The following is a 16598-nucleotide window of genomic DNA, read 5'->3' on the forward strand; positions in this document are numbered from 1 at the left end:
AAAATATTTTTTTCGCTTTCTGCATGATATATTTTACTACAAAAGAAAAAAAATAGATATTATTGTGAAAGGTTGACCGGATGTAGGTTGTTTTATTATAGCTAACTTCCGTTCAGTAGCCTTGGTACATCTGCTGCTATTCAAGGACTTTGTTAGTTTTATTCGCCTCAATTGACAAACGATTATGAACTGTCATAAAGTATAAATCGTTATCGGTTTGTATCTTTAGCTCTGTTGTTCTCAGCCCACAGCGCAGTCGGTGTTTTATGTTTTCAAAAACGTAGCTAATGTTGCTAATGCTAACCGGCTGTCTGTCCTCATGGTTCTGTTTAAACCAAACAAACAAACTTTAGTGTTTTTAGTTTTATTTAATCACAACCAGGCAGGATGGGAGCGTTTGTCGGCGTTAAAACATCATATTTAATCAGCAGATCCTTCATTCGTCCTGTCAGCCCTTCAGCAGCAGGTGAGAAAAGCAGCTCATTGATCACTGATTAGAGTTTAGATGGATTGATCCTGGAAACTTGGTTATAACAGGTTTAATGGGTTTTATGTGTCATTAAAGTTTTATTGATTTAAAAAAAAACTAACATGCATAAAAGGTAAACATTTTAAAAGTGCAGGAACTTCATTTGTTGGACATTTGTATAAACTGTTTTTGCAAAAATAGTCTCACTCACTGAATAATATCACTTAGTATTCATGTACTTAACATGTAATTCCTGTAAAATAAACTTCTGACTTCTTCCCTGAAGAATATTGAGATATTTGTTCAAAATATTGAAAATCAGTCATTATTCTGAGATACTGAGTCCAAATCTTGACATTCAAGTCATTATTTGGGGAATATATTTATTTATTTATTTATTTATTTTTATTTTTATTTTTATTTATTTATTTTTTTTATTTATTTATTTATTTTTTTTTCCCCAATAAATCTGGAGTCATTATTTATTAGTTTTCCATTTCATTGTGGATGAGGAGACTTCAGCATCTATGACATAGTCAGATAAACTAAAAGCGTAATTTAATTGTCTGTTTTTGTGACATAGTGTCCTGTGGTGTGACACATAAGACATAAAATTATAAAATGATGCCTTAGTATAAAAAAAAAATGATGCATGATCACCACTCACCTTATAGTGGTGTCACTTTCAACGGTTTCTAAAAGTGTGCAAAGTTTCACTTGTATTTTTTGACTCTAACAAGTTTGAGTTGCACTTTATATAATTTCATAACAACTGAATAATAGGACATGAATATAAATGTCTACCAGATGAGTTTCTGTTGCGCTGTACACATGTATTCTTTATTAGGGACAGGTATTTTAAGAAAAACACTCTTGAATTATCGTGTTTTCCAGCAGAACTGTGAGTGTTTTATAGCTGTGCTCAGTAAAGACATGAAATATTCCAATTGTTTGTGTGGTTTTAGGTTCATCCCATTCTGTTTGTCTATACTGGTTGGTTAGATGCAGATCAGATCATATTTTATGACTAATTCATGCAGTAAATTTTAATATTTCAAAGGGTTCACATACTTTTTCTTGCCACTGTATATTTAAGGCAGGATGATAGCGACATGAACTTGAATTTTGTATACTATAATTATAATATAAGTAATAGTTACATATCATTATATAATCCCAGGTTTTGATTACACCAATTTTCGTCCTGTTTTTTTTTTTTGTCACACTTGACTTGAGTACAGATTTATGTCACGTTAGACTAAATTTTTTAAGAGATAAGACACACTGACAACTATTTTTACTTCTGAACTTTTATCGGAATTCATGTAGACAAAAAAAATTAAATTGGATTAAAAACAAATCTAGGTTTAATATTTGGCCATTCTGCGCTGGTGTATCTGATAATAAACTCCACAGCATTAACTTCACATTAGCGTACATTTAATTTATAAGGAACCTCTGGAGAATGTCTGGCTGTGATCTACCTTTAACTGATCAGAATATGTTCTTTACCATTTCGTGTTCATCATCAGTGCGATGGAGACCCGCTCAGCTCCGCCTCTTCTGCAGCAGCTCATCGCCCGACGAGCAGAAGCCCCGTCCCTCCATGCTACGTCACCTGACCTCCAAAATCAAGGCGACGGGTCCGATCACGGTAGCGGAGTACATGAGGGAGGTCCTGACCAATCCTGTGACGGTGAGCGGTGAGAGCTGAATGGACTCAACCTGCTGCCGGTCGCTGCCTCTCAGACTGACTGTCGCCTCTTTCAGGGTTACTACGTGAAGAACAGCATGCTGGGAGCTGACGGAGACTTCATCACATCACCGGAGATCAGCCAGATGTTTGGAGAGGTTGGTCATGTGATCAGCACACATAGGTGCTTACATAATCAAGAATATTAGTATTTTATGACATATATTCCACCTTTTGATGTAAAATATTAATAAAGAAATAGTACAAAAAAATCACCAGATGGATACTTTATATGAACAACTGTCTCTTCTACTCCTTCAGGTGTTTGTTTATATCAGGGGTGTCAATCTTATTTTAGTTCAGGTTCCGCATACAGACCAATGGGATCTCAAGTAAAATAACAGCATAATAACCGATAAATAATACTAAAAATATTTGTGTCTTAGTGCGAAAAAAGGAAATTACTTTATAAAAATTTTAATAACTTGACATTTCTTAAAAAAAAATAAGTGCAATGTCAACAATATAATGTCTCAGCTTATTATTAACTCAACTTACAGATCACAGTGGATTCACAAATACACAAAACATTTAGTAACAGGTAGAATATTGGTAAAATTGCACTTATTTTTCTGAAGATGTTTCAGGTTGTTCATATTTGTTCAGGTTATTCACATTTTATTGTGAAGGGATAGTTTGTAAATGCGAATATTTTCATAATGTAATTGTACTTTTTTCACATTAATCAGATAAGATAAGATAAGAAATCCTTTATTTGTCCCACAATGGGGAAATTCCAGTGTTGCAACACTCATTATAGGACAGTGCAGAAAAAGTTCACACAGAAGGTTTTAAAAAATAAATAAAGATGTGCATGCATTAAAAATATGTACAATATGGATACAGATAAATATAAGTGTCCGTTTTGTATATTGCAAATGGGATTCTTGCACCAGGTTAAAAGTGTTCATTGTAGAGTCTAACAGCAGCAGGAAGGAAAGATCTGCGAAACCTCTCTTTCACACAGCGAGGGTGGATCAGTCTGTCACTGAAGCTGCTCTCCAGAGCTGACAGAGTCTCCTGCAGGGGGTGGGACTCATGGTCCAGCATTGACCTGAGTTTGGCCAGGACCCTCCTGTCCCCCACCTCCCGAACCGAGTCCAGAGAACAGCCCAGGACTGAGCTGGATTTCCTGATGATCTTGTCCAGCTTCTTCCTCTCCCTATCCGTGATGCTGCTGCTCCAGCAGACCACACCGTACAGATGTGGTCTGGTCCAAGATGAAAACTTGGAATTGTCATTATTTATAGGTTGTTATGCTGTTATTTTACATGAGATCACATTGGTCTGTATGTGGCCCTTGAACTAAAATGATTTTGACACCTTTGATTGTTAATATCTTAAGTGTAATTTTTACATGTCACATATTCATCCCATGGGCTGGATTGGAGCTTTGGCGGGCCAGTTTTGGCCCACGGACCATATGTTTGACACCCCTATACTAGAACATAATCATCTAATGAAAACAAAGAGAAAACCTGGAAATTAATCCAATCCAAACTGGTCCAACTTTATTTGTAAAGCACTTTAAAACAACCATAATGGACCAAAGTGCTGCACAGAAAAATAAAAAAAACCCAAAATAACAGAGTAAAATACAAGAATAAATTAAAAGACACCGAAATGTCAAAATGAAAAAAATAAAATAAAAATAGATAAATAAATAAAAATACAGATGAATAGATAAAAACCTAAATAAAAGAATAAATTATAAGATTAAATTAAAAAATTAAGGAAGATGAAATGTTAAAATCCTTCCTTTACAAATGAAGAGAACTACAGATGCTGGTTTATGTCAATAAAGTGAAAAACAGTCAAATTGTAGTTGATTCTCTGGTTTTGTTGTCATTTGTTGATTTTCTGCAGTTGGTTGGTATCTGGATCATCAGTGAGTGGATGGGAGCAGGACGACCCAAACAGCTACAACTCGTCGAACTCGGACCTGGAAAAGGATCTTTGGCGGCCGATGTCCTCCGAGTACGAACCCAATGATCTGATTGGCCAGTTAGCAGGAAGTAAAGCAGGAAGTTGTACAGATTTATAATATACAGGGTTACCGCAGGGTCTTAAAAAGTTTTGATATTTGGTTAAGTCCGGGTATGCAGAATTTACCAGAAACAATCAGAAAATGTGAATATTTTTAGGGAGCCTTAAAGGTTTTACTCGTACTAGATCATTGATTAAGTTTAGATAAATTATAGGATTAAGTTTGATGTGACAGGTTCATGACTCCAACATCAGCTAGTGTAAGAATATGTTTAAATCAGACAAGAAATAGCTATAATTTCCTCAGCACTGTATGTTTATGTCAGTTCTGTTCTGTAGTTCTACTTGTGTTTGCTGTTTTCGTCTTCAGGTGTTCCGTCAGCTGTCGTCGGTTGTGGGTGGAGCCTCCGTCTCTCTCCACCTGGTTGAGGTGAGTCCGGTTCTCGCTCGTCTCCAGGCCGACGCCCTGACAGGAAGCAGCGGCGAGGAGGCGGACGGAGACGAGGATCCGGTCTACCATCGCGGACGGACCCGTGACGGTCTGCCGGTGTCCTGGTACCGACGACTGGACGACGTCCCCGCAGGTACGACCGCGCAGACACAGAGTCCACCTGAGACCAAACACCTGGAGGACGGAGGCTGGTTTAATGGTTTCTGTCGCTTCAGGGTTCAGCGTGTTCGTGGCTCAGGAGTTCTTCGACGCTCTGCCCATCCACAAGTTTCAGGTACAAAGAGTCGGCTTCATCCTCAGACTTTTTATATGTATGTTTTATTTAAAGTTTTTCATTATTAACCCTTTCATGTGTGAATTATGAGAACCTTTGTCAAGATTTTTTTCTTGAGTGTTTTTACTCCTCCTTAGGCATGAAAAAAACAATGGGATCGAATTTTTTTTTTTTTTTTTTTTTCATGGAGTTACAAAAATGTCCACTCAGCTACACGATGCATTTAACTTTTGAAACAAAGAAACATGTATTTAACCCTTTCATGCACGAATTATGAGAACCTTAATAAAAAAAATTTTCCTGAGTGTTTTTATTCCTCTTTAGGCATGAAAAAAACAATGTGATTGAAAATTTTCTTCTGAAAAATAAATAAAAATAAAATAAAAAATTATTTAAAAATAAATTTAAAAAAAAAATCTTATGAACCTATTTTTAATGAAGCTGCAAAAATGTCCGCTCAGCTGGACACCACACGTTTAATTTTTGACCCACAGAAACATGTATTTACTGATCAGTTGTGTGAAAACTGTGGGAAGGGCTTGTGATTCTCGGGGTTTATGCTCAGGAGAGATCTACGTAATGTTACCAATGCATGTCAGAAAAGATATGTAGTGTCTTAAATCTTTAATAAAGATATGTGCAAAAAAACAAAAAAAAAAACAACAAAACCCATGAATATACAAGAGAACAGCTGTAGAATAGCTGTTCACTGTAGTGACCATTGTGCATGAAAGGGTTAAAACCCAATATCAGAAAGTGATACAAAAACAATGAAATAAAACATTTTTAATGCTGCTAATCTGGTGTTTTCTCATATTTTTACATATTCTAATACTAGTTAATAATCACTTCATGGAGATAATATACAAAAAAAAAACTTTTTGTTAAAAAAAAAAAAAACCTGTTAATTACAGTTTAACAATTAACAATTGTTTTACACTAAAACACGTTACTGCAGATCAGGTTTATCAAGAACAGTAAAGTTACATTAATGGTATGAATTAAAGTGTATGGGATGATGCACAAGCGTTCGCATATCTGTGTTGGCAAATATGGAACTAAAACAACAAAATCCATGAATATACAAGAGAACAGCTGGAGAATAACTGTCCACTGGAGTGACCACTGTGCATGAAAGGGTTAAAACATTAAACAAACACTTTTACATATATGGGTGAAAACACAGTAATGTCCAGTCAGAGAGCGAACTTTAATTGGTTGCCATTCCAACATTTATTTTAATATAAAGTAGCTCCTTGTTTTGGATAATCCCTTATGGTCCAACTAAAGCAAAAATGAATTTAAAAGTAAAAATGTGGGTCATTTAACAACACTAATCTGTCAAATTGTCTCTAAAATAAATGTCCCGTCAGAGAGATTTCAAATACCTTGCTTTGGCCTATGTACAGAAAAATAAAATAACACAAAATAAAGTAAAATTTAAAAAAAAAAAAAAAAAGAAGAAGAAAAACATTCACACACATAACCACTTACGTATTATAAAATAATACATAATCTTATGTTTGACACCCCTGGTTTAAAGTATTTTTGTTAACCTGCTTTACAGGACTACTTTAAAATATCAGGTCAAATATAGAAATGTGTTTCTACATTTCTGCTGATTTTGAGATGTTTTTAAATCATCTAACAACATCAAGAACAGAAATGAAAGTATTCAGTCTGAAAATGTGTTGTAAAATGGTGTCATTCTTCAGATGACCAGCAGATGAGGCCAAAAACTTATGTTAAACAGTCCTGCTCTTCTTTGCAGTTTCTTCAATATATCCTGGATATGTTGGGCTCAAAACTACAACTTTTAGAGGATTTGAATTTGCTGCAATGAAAAAAAAAATCCCAAAAAACTAGTAGTTTTTCTGCACTGGAAATTGTATTATTATTATTATTATTATTATTATTATTATTATCATCATCATACTTTGTGCTACACCGTTAATGTATGAAAAGTGCTATATAAATAAAGATTGATTGATTGATTGATTGATTGATTGATTGATTATTATCATTATTATTATTATTATTATTATAGAGCCTCTCATTTCAAAATGATGTCTTTATTCAGATGACCACCAGATGGCGCCAAAAACTTATATTAATAAACATTAGTCCTGCTCTGTCCTCTTTACTGTTTCCTCAACATATCCTGGAAATGTTAGGCTTAAAAATAAAACTTTTAGAGGATTAGAATTTGCTGCAATGAAAAAAACAAACAAAATTGTAGCTTTTCTGTATTGCAAACAAATAAAACCTTAATAAAAACCACATAGTTGATATTGTTGGCAGAGACAGTTTTTGTAATTTCATGGTTCAGGTTCAGGTCACTTCATTCATACTCGTAGGTAGATTTGTCAAAATTTCTAATTTTTTTGTCATTTCAGCGTATAGAATACACAGAAACGAAACATTGTATTCAGGTCCCCGACTGTCAGCAGCATTTAGTAAATAGTAAAAATTACTGATAAAAAATAATAAAATACTGATATAAATAACAATACCCCCCCCCTCAAAAAAAAAAAATTACCTATAAATAACTAAAAAGTTGTATTTCTAAAGTGCACAGCAGTAAAGTGCCATTTTAAAGTGCATTCTGGGGCTCAAGTTCAGCATGAGTCCTACAGTGAGTTCTCATTCACACTTGATTCAGACATAAACGACCAGAAACCATGATGGAAAAAAAATGCTCTATAGCTCAAGGCTCCATCAGTTAACACACAGATCACCGTAAACACAAAATGACAAGAATAAAAATGAGTTTAACCCTTTCATGCGTACTGGTCACTCCAGTGGACAGCTATTCTCCAGCTGTTCTCTTATATATTCATGGGTTTTGTTGTTTTAGTTCCATATCAGCCAACACAGTGGACACTTATGCACCATCCCATAATAATACACTGACATTTATACCATTACTGTAACTTTGCTGTTCTTGATAAACCTGATCTGCACTAACATGTTGGAGTGGAAATCAATTGCTTGTCATTATTATTCAACAGTTTTGGGGTTTTTTTATTTTACATAAAGGTTTTTTGGGGTTTTTTTTGCATATTATCTCCATGAAGTGAGTAATGACTAGTATTAGAGTATGATAAAATGTGAGAAAACATCAGATTAGCTGCATTAAAAGTGTTGTTATTTCATAGTCTTCACATGATCTATCAGTAAATACATGCTTCTTTGCTTCAAAAATTAAATCCATGGTGTCAAACTGAGCGGACATTTTTTGAAGTTCATGAAAAAATAGATTCATAACAAAATTTTCAATCGCTTTTTTTTTTTTTTTTTTCATGCCTAAAGAGGAATAAAAACACTCAAGAAAATAAATTTTGATCAAGGTTCTCATAATTTGTGCGTGAAAGGGTTAAAAACAAGGATACAAAGAGTTTAAAAAACCTGGATGCTTAGCTTTAATAAATAAAATAAATAAATCTTTTTAGAAACAGTGGACTATTTAATGACACTAGACTTCGTCATATAAAGTGAGTGTAAACCCTTTGTGAAATCTGGGCCTATTTTATCCCATGGATGTTGAATCTCAGATGTGCTTCAGGCGTTGTTCTTTTTGGGGCGTTCACTCGTATGTCGGGTGTTTTCCAGAGGACGGACAGAGGCTGGAGGGAGGTGATGGTGGATGTGGACCCAGAGAAGGAGGAGCAGCTCAGGTTTGTCCTGGCTCCGTCTCCAACGTTGGCCTCGTCCACGCTCATACAGGTCAGTGTCGACGCAAATGAAGGTCACGTCCACCTCAGACACATGCAGTCACACTCAGCTGGTCCAGGGTTAAGTCATTTTTTGGTTCATTTGTTCATGTTTTCAGACACTGACTTCACTGGGGTTTTTTTTTTTATCTTCTTAACATCTGTCCGACGTCGGTGGTGACCCAGTTTAGGGTTACATTGAATTTGATGGCATCTAGATTGTGTTTTTCACATGTTAAATACAGAAGCGCGTAGATGTTCTCTCTCAAGTGAAGCCTAATTAACTCTATATTGACTACTGTTATAAGAGGCCTAGATTTCTTTGTTATTTTTGCAATAAAAGTGTCAGAAAATGTCTTTTTCCGAAAATTCTTTTGCACCTTTTTTCAGGAAGAACTTCACTTTCAATATCTGGCCATTAATTCTCATTATTATATGATATAAATGCTTAAAATGTGTGTTATAGTGAAAAATGTAAAAAAAAAAAAAAAAATGACTTGAATTTTTTTTTTTTATCATATTTATTATTTTCTTATTGTTTTATGCTTATTTATGGTATTTGAACAAACTGTTTCTATCTTTTTAATTTAATCATGCTTTTAGATTTAAAGTTCTTTGCTCTTCTTTATGCTGTTGTAAAGTGCTATATAAATAAACTGATAGATTGATTGATTTTTTTAATTTTTTTTTTCATTTATTTTTATTTATTTTGAACATGCAAAGAAACAAAACAAAACAAAATGAAGCAAATTAAAACAAAAACAAAATAACATTTAAATGACCAGACTCTGTCTTCAAGTACGTGCAAGTCTGACTTTTGCTCGGTCTGAAGGAGTAGGAAGAAGTATAAACTTAATTGATTGATATGAAAATGAAATTAAATTAATTTATATAATAATGAATAAATATTTTTTTAGGAGATTACAGAAACATACTTTCATTCTGTGCCCATGTTCTTATTTTTGTTTTTCCATGTCATTTTGGTCCTGTGTGATAGTCTGTGTTCACGTTCTGTCTAGCTGTAAACAGAGCTCCTCATTTCACCGACAAAAACATCCATCATCTGATTCTTTTACAGACACTGCATCTCTTTCTGCCCTGGCTAGTGCTCTGCAGATAGATTTACATATAAATAAATATACATACATTTATATCATATTTGCAGCTAAAATCAATCAATCAGTTTTATTACAAAATTATTACAAATAGTCAAAAGCAACAATTCATTTACACGATACATTTTGTAATAGGACACCCCAGAAGCAGTCCTCAGCTTATAAATGTGGGCCCTTAATCATGTGATAAGAGATACAATTTACATTCTAATATTTAATAAGTTAAAATGTTCTAAATAACTACAAACATACTTTCAAAATATTTACCTATCTATCTGATGTTTCATTTCATTTCAAAATACAACTATCAATGAACTATACAAAGCACATGAAATCTCTTAAATATGTCAAGTATTTGAATTATTTTGGTCACCACTGTGCTGTTAAAGTTTATGGACGTCTTTACGCATCAGGCAGGTGAGAGGCGGAACCACGTGGAAGTGTGCGCAGAGGGCGGAGCCATAATCCAGCAGCTGGCTCGACGAATCACAGACGGCGGCGGAGCGGCGCTGATCGCAGACTACGGCCACGACGGAACCAAGACCGACACGTTCAGGGTGAGAGTCAAACTTTGACCATTTGTTCATTCAATGTTTGTGTATACTGTTCATGTTTGAATGTGTTCAGTCGTCTCAGCCTCTGTGGTGTGGTGTATGTTGTTGCAGTACCATGAGTGGCCACTGGGGCAAAATGTGGCGCTGCAATAAGAAATATACATGAATCATGACAAGAATAATCACCTCTCTGCTCCTCTGTTAATCACAGGAGGATTAGAAACACAACATTTAAACTTTATTTTTCGAATATTTTTATATTTTTTTCTTATGGTATAGCTGTCTCACGTTTTATATATATTTTTTAAAATATTGTGACTTTACTCTTGTTACATTTAGACACATTTTATTTTTTCTTTGTAAAATGTAGACTTTTTTGAAATATTACAACTTTATTCTCATATAATTATGACTTCACGCTCAAATTATTCAGAAAAAATGTTAAGGCTTTATTCTTGTAACATAATAAATTTATGATTCAAGTATCAGATATGTTTGTGGCTCTGAAGTCCTTTACAGATGTGTGTTTTCAGTAATTTTATTTTTATTTTTTCAGTAAAATGACAAAATTTTACTTTAGAAAGTTGTAATTTTTCTGCCTATTTCTGACTCTTAGAAACATGTTGAAATTGTGGATGTTGTCTGGTGGAAAAAATGTCATCATTTTGGCTTCATTTACATTTATTGTGTCATTTTATATATAAAAAAAAAAGTATCGAACAGGAAATGTACAGATTGTTTATGTGATCGAACGTCAGCTCTGTTCTGTTGGAGCTTTAACGTTCTGCTGATCCATTCCAGGGGTTCAAAGGTCACCAGCTCCACGACGTCCTGTCCTCTCCCGGGTCAGCTGACCTCACCGCTGACGTGGACTTCAGTTACCTGCGGAAGACAGCTGGAGGGGGCGTGGCCTGTCTGGGACCCGTCAGTCAGAGGAACTTCCTGAAGAACATGGGCATCGACGCCCGACTGCAGGTGAGTCGACTGGGGTTGAATCTGATTTAACGTCTGATGGTAGTGAGACGGTAATGTCCCAGTGGGCAGATCTGTTCATGCTTTTATATTCAGATTAAACTTCTGATGTAGTCTTTGTCATCGTAAGTCAGTTTTTATTCTTTTGTCATCTCATTGTCGTCAGTGAAAACATGTTGATGACCGTTTTTATCAATTAAATCAACATTCCATCATTTTTGTTAATGACACAGTTATGTAAGTATTTTTTCCACTTCCCATTTATTTCCACTAGTACTTTCTAATGTACAATTGCTTGTTTTTTGTTTGTTTTTTTTCCATTCTTTGTTTATTTGGAAAAGCAAATTATACAAAACTTTCCTTACAGGTACAATTCAATATCCACACGTCAAATTTGAAAGAAGATGCTAATCCAAGATTTTTAGTCAAATGTAGAACAAATAAAATAAAGAAAGGAAAAGTGGGCTGGAGGAGGGGGCTTAATCTGCGACTTCCTCAACAAGATAAAACACATTAAGGTGTGTATGTTTACATTAACCCAGTGGTTCCAACCTTTTTTGGCTCCTGACTCCATTTTAACATCACAAATTTCTGCCGACCCCAGACATTCAAAATGGAGACTTTTTTTTTTTTTTTTTTGCTAAAATTTATTTGTTTTTGATCATGTAATAGTTTGCTATATTATGTTGCAAATAAACGTTAATTTTAGACAACAATTAGTTAGTTGCTTTTACACTACACATTAAAATTTTCTACATGAAGAGGCGAAAAAAATTGGAATGGTGAAAACATAAGCTTCTTAAAAAAACAACTATTGACCATGCGTTGAAAATTACTGTTACGATTGGAGCCAGTACTTTTTTAAGTTTACATCCAGAAGATACTAGAACACTAAACACTAAAATACTAAATCAGTGGTTTCCAACCTTTTTTGGCTCCTGACCCCATTTTAACATCACAAATTTCGGGTGACCCCAGACATTGAAAACAGAGACTTTTTTTTTTTTGCTAAAATTAATTTGTTTTTGATCATGTACTAGTTTGTTATACTATGTTGCAAATAAGCGTTATTTTAGAGGACGTTTAGTCTATATAATGTACGGTCTACTCTCGTTAAACCGCCCGCCGTTATACCGCCATTTCCGCTTATCGCCATCCGCCAGCCCAGTTCCATGCACAAACAACACTTATACCATTGATTTCCCGACCGTTATACCGCCAGCGTCGCGGCGCGGCACCTCCGAGGTGCGGCTCCCAGTGTTGTCTTTTCCGTGGAAACCGGGTCGAAATGGCTCTTTGAGTGTTAAAGCTTGCCGATCCCTGCCTTACAACATAACAGAATCAAGATTTATTTAGACACGCAATTAGAACGGGTTAACGGAGGCAGCATAGACATCATATAGTAAAGACATGCACATTATGGACGCAACCCGTTGTAACGCCATTTTCGCTATACCGCCAATTTGGCCGTGAACGGAAGTTGGCGGTATAACGAGAGTAGACTGTATATTATTATGGACGGAGGCAGTAAATCCAGGTGTAGATTACTGCACAAAGGGAGAATTTTATTTTCTTTGGTCAGGATCTGTCCAGTCAGTCCAGCTGTGATTTATAAGGAGGACAATTAATACTGAACAAACAAGAACTGAAACTATGAATTATGAAAGAGCTGCAGCATCTGAAACTGACCACAATGAACATTTGACACATAAACAGAACCACAGTGCTGCAGTTTCACAACCACAGTTTGTCATGTCTTTTTTGTCTTTTTTTATTTATTTTTTTTTATAAATTGCTAGAAATTTCAGGCGACCCCATTTGAATTCCAGGGTCCCGACCCCAAGGTTGAAAAACAGCAGAAATGTAAATCATATAACTGTTTTCATATCACCGACGTATTCAATTCACATCCATTTCAAATTTAACATAGTTTGTCCATTTTGACCACATAGTGAAAAAAGATTCCCTTTGACCCTTAAAGTGAAACTGTCAGCTTCTCCAGGATGAAGATGTCCTGTGCGATGTCGATCCATTCTTCCATTGTGGGTGTTTCAGGCTTTAACCATTTTCTAGTGATGCAATTGCCTGTTTTTCATTACTACTGTATATGCTTATTGTTATTACTATTTGTGTACGTTCGTTGTTGTGCTGCTACCGGAACATTAATTCCCTGAGGGATCAATGAAGTTCTGTCTAATCTAATCTAGTTTGTAAACCAAAGTGAATCATGTAAAATTGGATTGGATTCATGGACGTTTTTGTCGGTGAAATGAGGTGTTCTGTCTACAACTAGACAGACAGTGAAAACAGTCTGTCACACAGGATCAAAATGACTGGAAATAATGAAAAATAAGAGGCTGGAACATGGACACAGAATAATAAACAAAAATGTTTGCGCGCATGTAACATAATTAAAAGTTTATTTAATTTAATTCTGAACATTTACAGTTGTTTTTCATAATAAATGATAAAATACAATCAAGCATGTTTTTTAATTTATTTTTTGTTTATTTTATTTTACTATAACACACTCTTTTAAGCATTTATCACATATAATAATGATAATAAGGGCCAGATATTGAAAGTGACATTTTTCCTAAAAAAAAAAAAAAAAAAAAAAAAAAAAACAGTTGAAAGTTTATTTCTGTAATCTCATAAAATTTTGTTGTGAACATTTACATTTTTCATAATAAATGATAAAATACAATCAAGCATGTTTTTAAATTTTATTTTATGTTTTACTATAACACACTCTTTTAAGCATTTATCACATATAATAATGATAATAAGGGCCAGATATTGAAAGTGACATTTTTCTTAAAAAAAAAAAAAAAAAAGTTGAAAGTTTATTTCTGTAATCTCATAAAATTTTGTTGTGAACATTTACATTTGTTTTTCATAATAAATGATAAAATACAATCAAGCATGTTTTTTATTTATTTTTTTTTTTACTATAATGCACTCTTTTAAGCATTTATCACGTATAATAATAATAATAATAATAATAATAATAATAATAATAATAATAATAATAATAATAATAATAAGGGCCAGATATTGAAAGTGACGGTTTTCCTGAAAAAAGTTTTTAAAAATTTATTTCTGTAATCTCATAAAATTTAATTCCGAACATTTACAGTTGTTTTTCATAATAAGTGATAAAATACAATCAAGCATGTTTTTTAATTAAATTTTTTTTTTTTTTACTATAACGCACTCTTTTGAGCATTTATCACATATAATAATGATAATAAGGGCCAGATATTGAAACTGACATTTTTCCTAAAAAAAAAAAACAGTTGAAAGTTTATTTTTGTAATCTCATAAAATTTTGTTGTGAACATTTACATTTGTTTTTCATAATAAATGATAAAATACAATCAAGCATGTTTTTAAATTTTGTTTTATTTTTCACTATAACGCACTCTTTTAAGCATTTATCACATATAATAATAATAATAACTAGAAGCACTCGGAGAGCGCAGACCTCCGCCAAGGCTGATCAGTGGGCCCCCCTGTGGGCCCCCCCACCCCCGATCACCACCAAAATTTAATAATTTTTTCCTTATCCCATTTCCAACAAACCCTGAAAATTTCATCCAAATCTGTCCATAAATTTTTGAGTTATGTTGCACACTAACGGACAGACAAACAAACAGACAAACAAACAAACAAACAAACAAACCCTGGCAAAAACATAACCTCCTTGGCGGAGGTAACAAGGGCCAGATATTGAAAGTGACGTTTTTCCTGAAAAAACAGTTGAAAGTTTATTTCTGTAATCTCATAAAATTTCGTTGTGAACATTTATGGTTGTTTTTCATAATAAATATTATTAGGTGCTTGAAGCGAATGCAAAAATTCACGATTCGATTAATCGACTCGAATTGATTGAAGGGAAATATTCTGTTGCAGTTTTCCTGAATTGAAGCTTCTTTGTGCGTCACAATAAGCGTCCGTGTGAAACACTAGTGGAACCAATGTTTAACAGCAGAGAAATGAAGGAAACAAAGCTTTGATTCAGGAGAACTGTGGTTGGATGATTTTTTTGGATCACTTAGAGTTGATTAATCGGTTGCAGCTCTAAATACTGTCCTGTTGTCCGTTCAGGTTCTGTTGAGGAGCTGCGCTGACCCGTCTGTTCGGCAGCAGCTCATCAGCAGCTACGACATGTTGATGAACCCAAAGAAGATGGGCGAGCGTTTCCACTTCTTCAGCCTGTTACAGCTCAGCCGCCTCGCCAGGCCGACCGCGCCAAACGGACTGAAGCTGGAGAAGAACAAGAACCCGGCTCCGCTTCCTGTGGCCGGGTTCACCGAGCTGCAGTACTCCTGACGGACAGCAGAGGGGCGGGCTTAAAGGACGGACGGGAACGGGACGGATTTTAAGTCCAACACCAACACAAAGAGACATTAGTGGTGATGTGAACGTCTGATATACTGTCAAAATGTGAAGTCTAAACCAGGGGAGTCAAACTGACCCGCCAAAGGGTTCAGTCCAGCCCATGGGAGGAGTTAGTGAAATACAAAAATTACACTGAACATATTAACTATCAAGGATGTTTAAATCATTTTAGGTCAGGACATACACATAAATATGATCTATAGTAGGTCACACCAGTAAAATATTATCAAAATAACCGACAAATAATGGCAACTCCTATTTTTTTCCTTCATTTTAGTGTAAAAAAAAAAAAGTAATAAATCAAAGTTACATGACACTGTTTATATTTTCAAACTGTCCTTTCACAAAAAATATGAATAATCTGAGCCAAATGAAATGTGTTTAGAGAAATGCCATTTTAACGTAATTTTTTTCTCTTGTTTCTCAAGTTTTTGTTCATTTTTATGGATGCTTTGATTTCGTTATTGCTTAATTTGATCATATTTGGGGGGGGTTTGTTTCTTTTTTTCTGTTAATTGTGTTCATGGTTCTCAAATTTCTCAAAATTACTAAATGTTTTGTGTATTTGTAGATCCAATATGTGTTTATGTTTATGTTTATGCATTTGGCAGATGCTTTTTTCCAAAGCGACTTACAGGGGAAAACCAATCTAATCGCTCAATCAATCAAATTTTATTTATATAGCGCCAGATCACAAGAAAAAAGTTATCTCATGACACTTTATATATAGAGTTGGTCCAAACCAGACTAAGCGAATTTACAGAAACCCAACAGAATCCTCCAGGAGCAAACACTAGTGACTGGTGACAGTGGAAGGAAACACTACCTTTAACAGTAGAAACCTGGAGCAGACCCAGACTCCTGGAGGATGGACGACTGCCTGGACCAGTTGATCTGTAAGTTATAA

General features: G+C 34.5%; 1 protein-coding gene across 3 annotated transcripts; it reads left to right on the plus strand.

Moving 5' to 3' along the window:
* The first annotated feature begins 106 nt into the window (after positions 1 to 106).
* On the plus strand, positions 107 to 16216 carry ndufaf7 (NADH:ubiquinone oxidoreductase complex assembly factor 7). Of its 3 annotated transcripts, none has more exons than XM_030128525.1 (10): positions 107 to 466; positions 1984 to 2165; positions 2240 to 2320; positions 4089 to 4199; positions 4579 to 4792; positions 4875 to 4933; positions 8546 to 8659; positions 10175 to 10318; positions 11117 to 11290; positions 15398 to 16216. In XM_030128525.1, the coding sequence occupies exons 1-10, from the start codon at positions 388 to 390 to the stop codon at positions 15620 to 15622; spliced, it is 1383 nt and encodes a 460-aa protein (XP_029984385.1). In that variant the 5' UTR covers positions 107 to 387; the 3' UTR covers positions 15623 to 16216. The 3 variants fall into 3 exon arrangements, with proteins under 3 accessions (XP_029984385.1, XP_029984386.1, XP_029984387.1); XM_030128526.1 differs by having other exon boundaries at positions 1996 to 2165; XM_030128527.1 differs by having other exon boundaries at positions 2002 to 2165.
* The last annotated feature ends 382 nt before the right edge of the window (positions 16217 to 16598 follow it).

This window comes from Sphaeramia orbicularis, chromosome 24 (assembly GCF_902148855.1).
Source record: "Sphaeramia orbicularis chromosome 24, fSphaOr1.1, whole genome shotgun sequence".
NCBI classification, from domain to species: Eukaryota; Metazoa; Chordata; class Actinopteri; order Kurtiformes; family Apogonidae; genus Sphaeramia; species Sphaeramia orbicularis.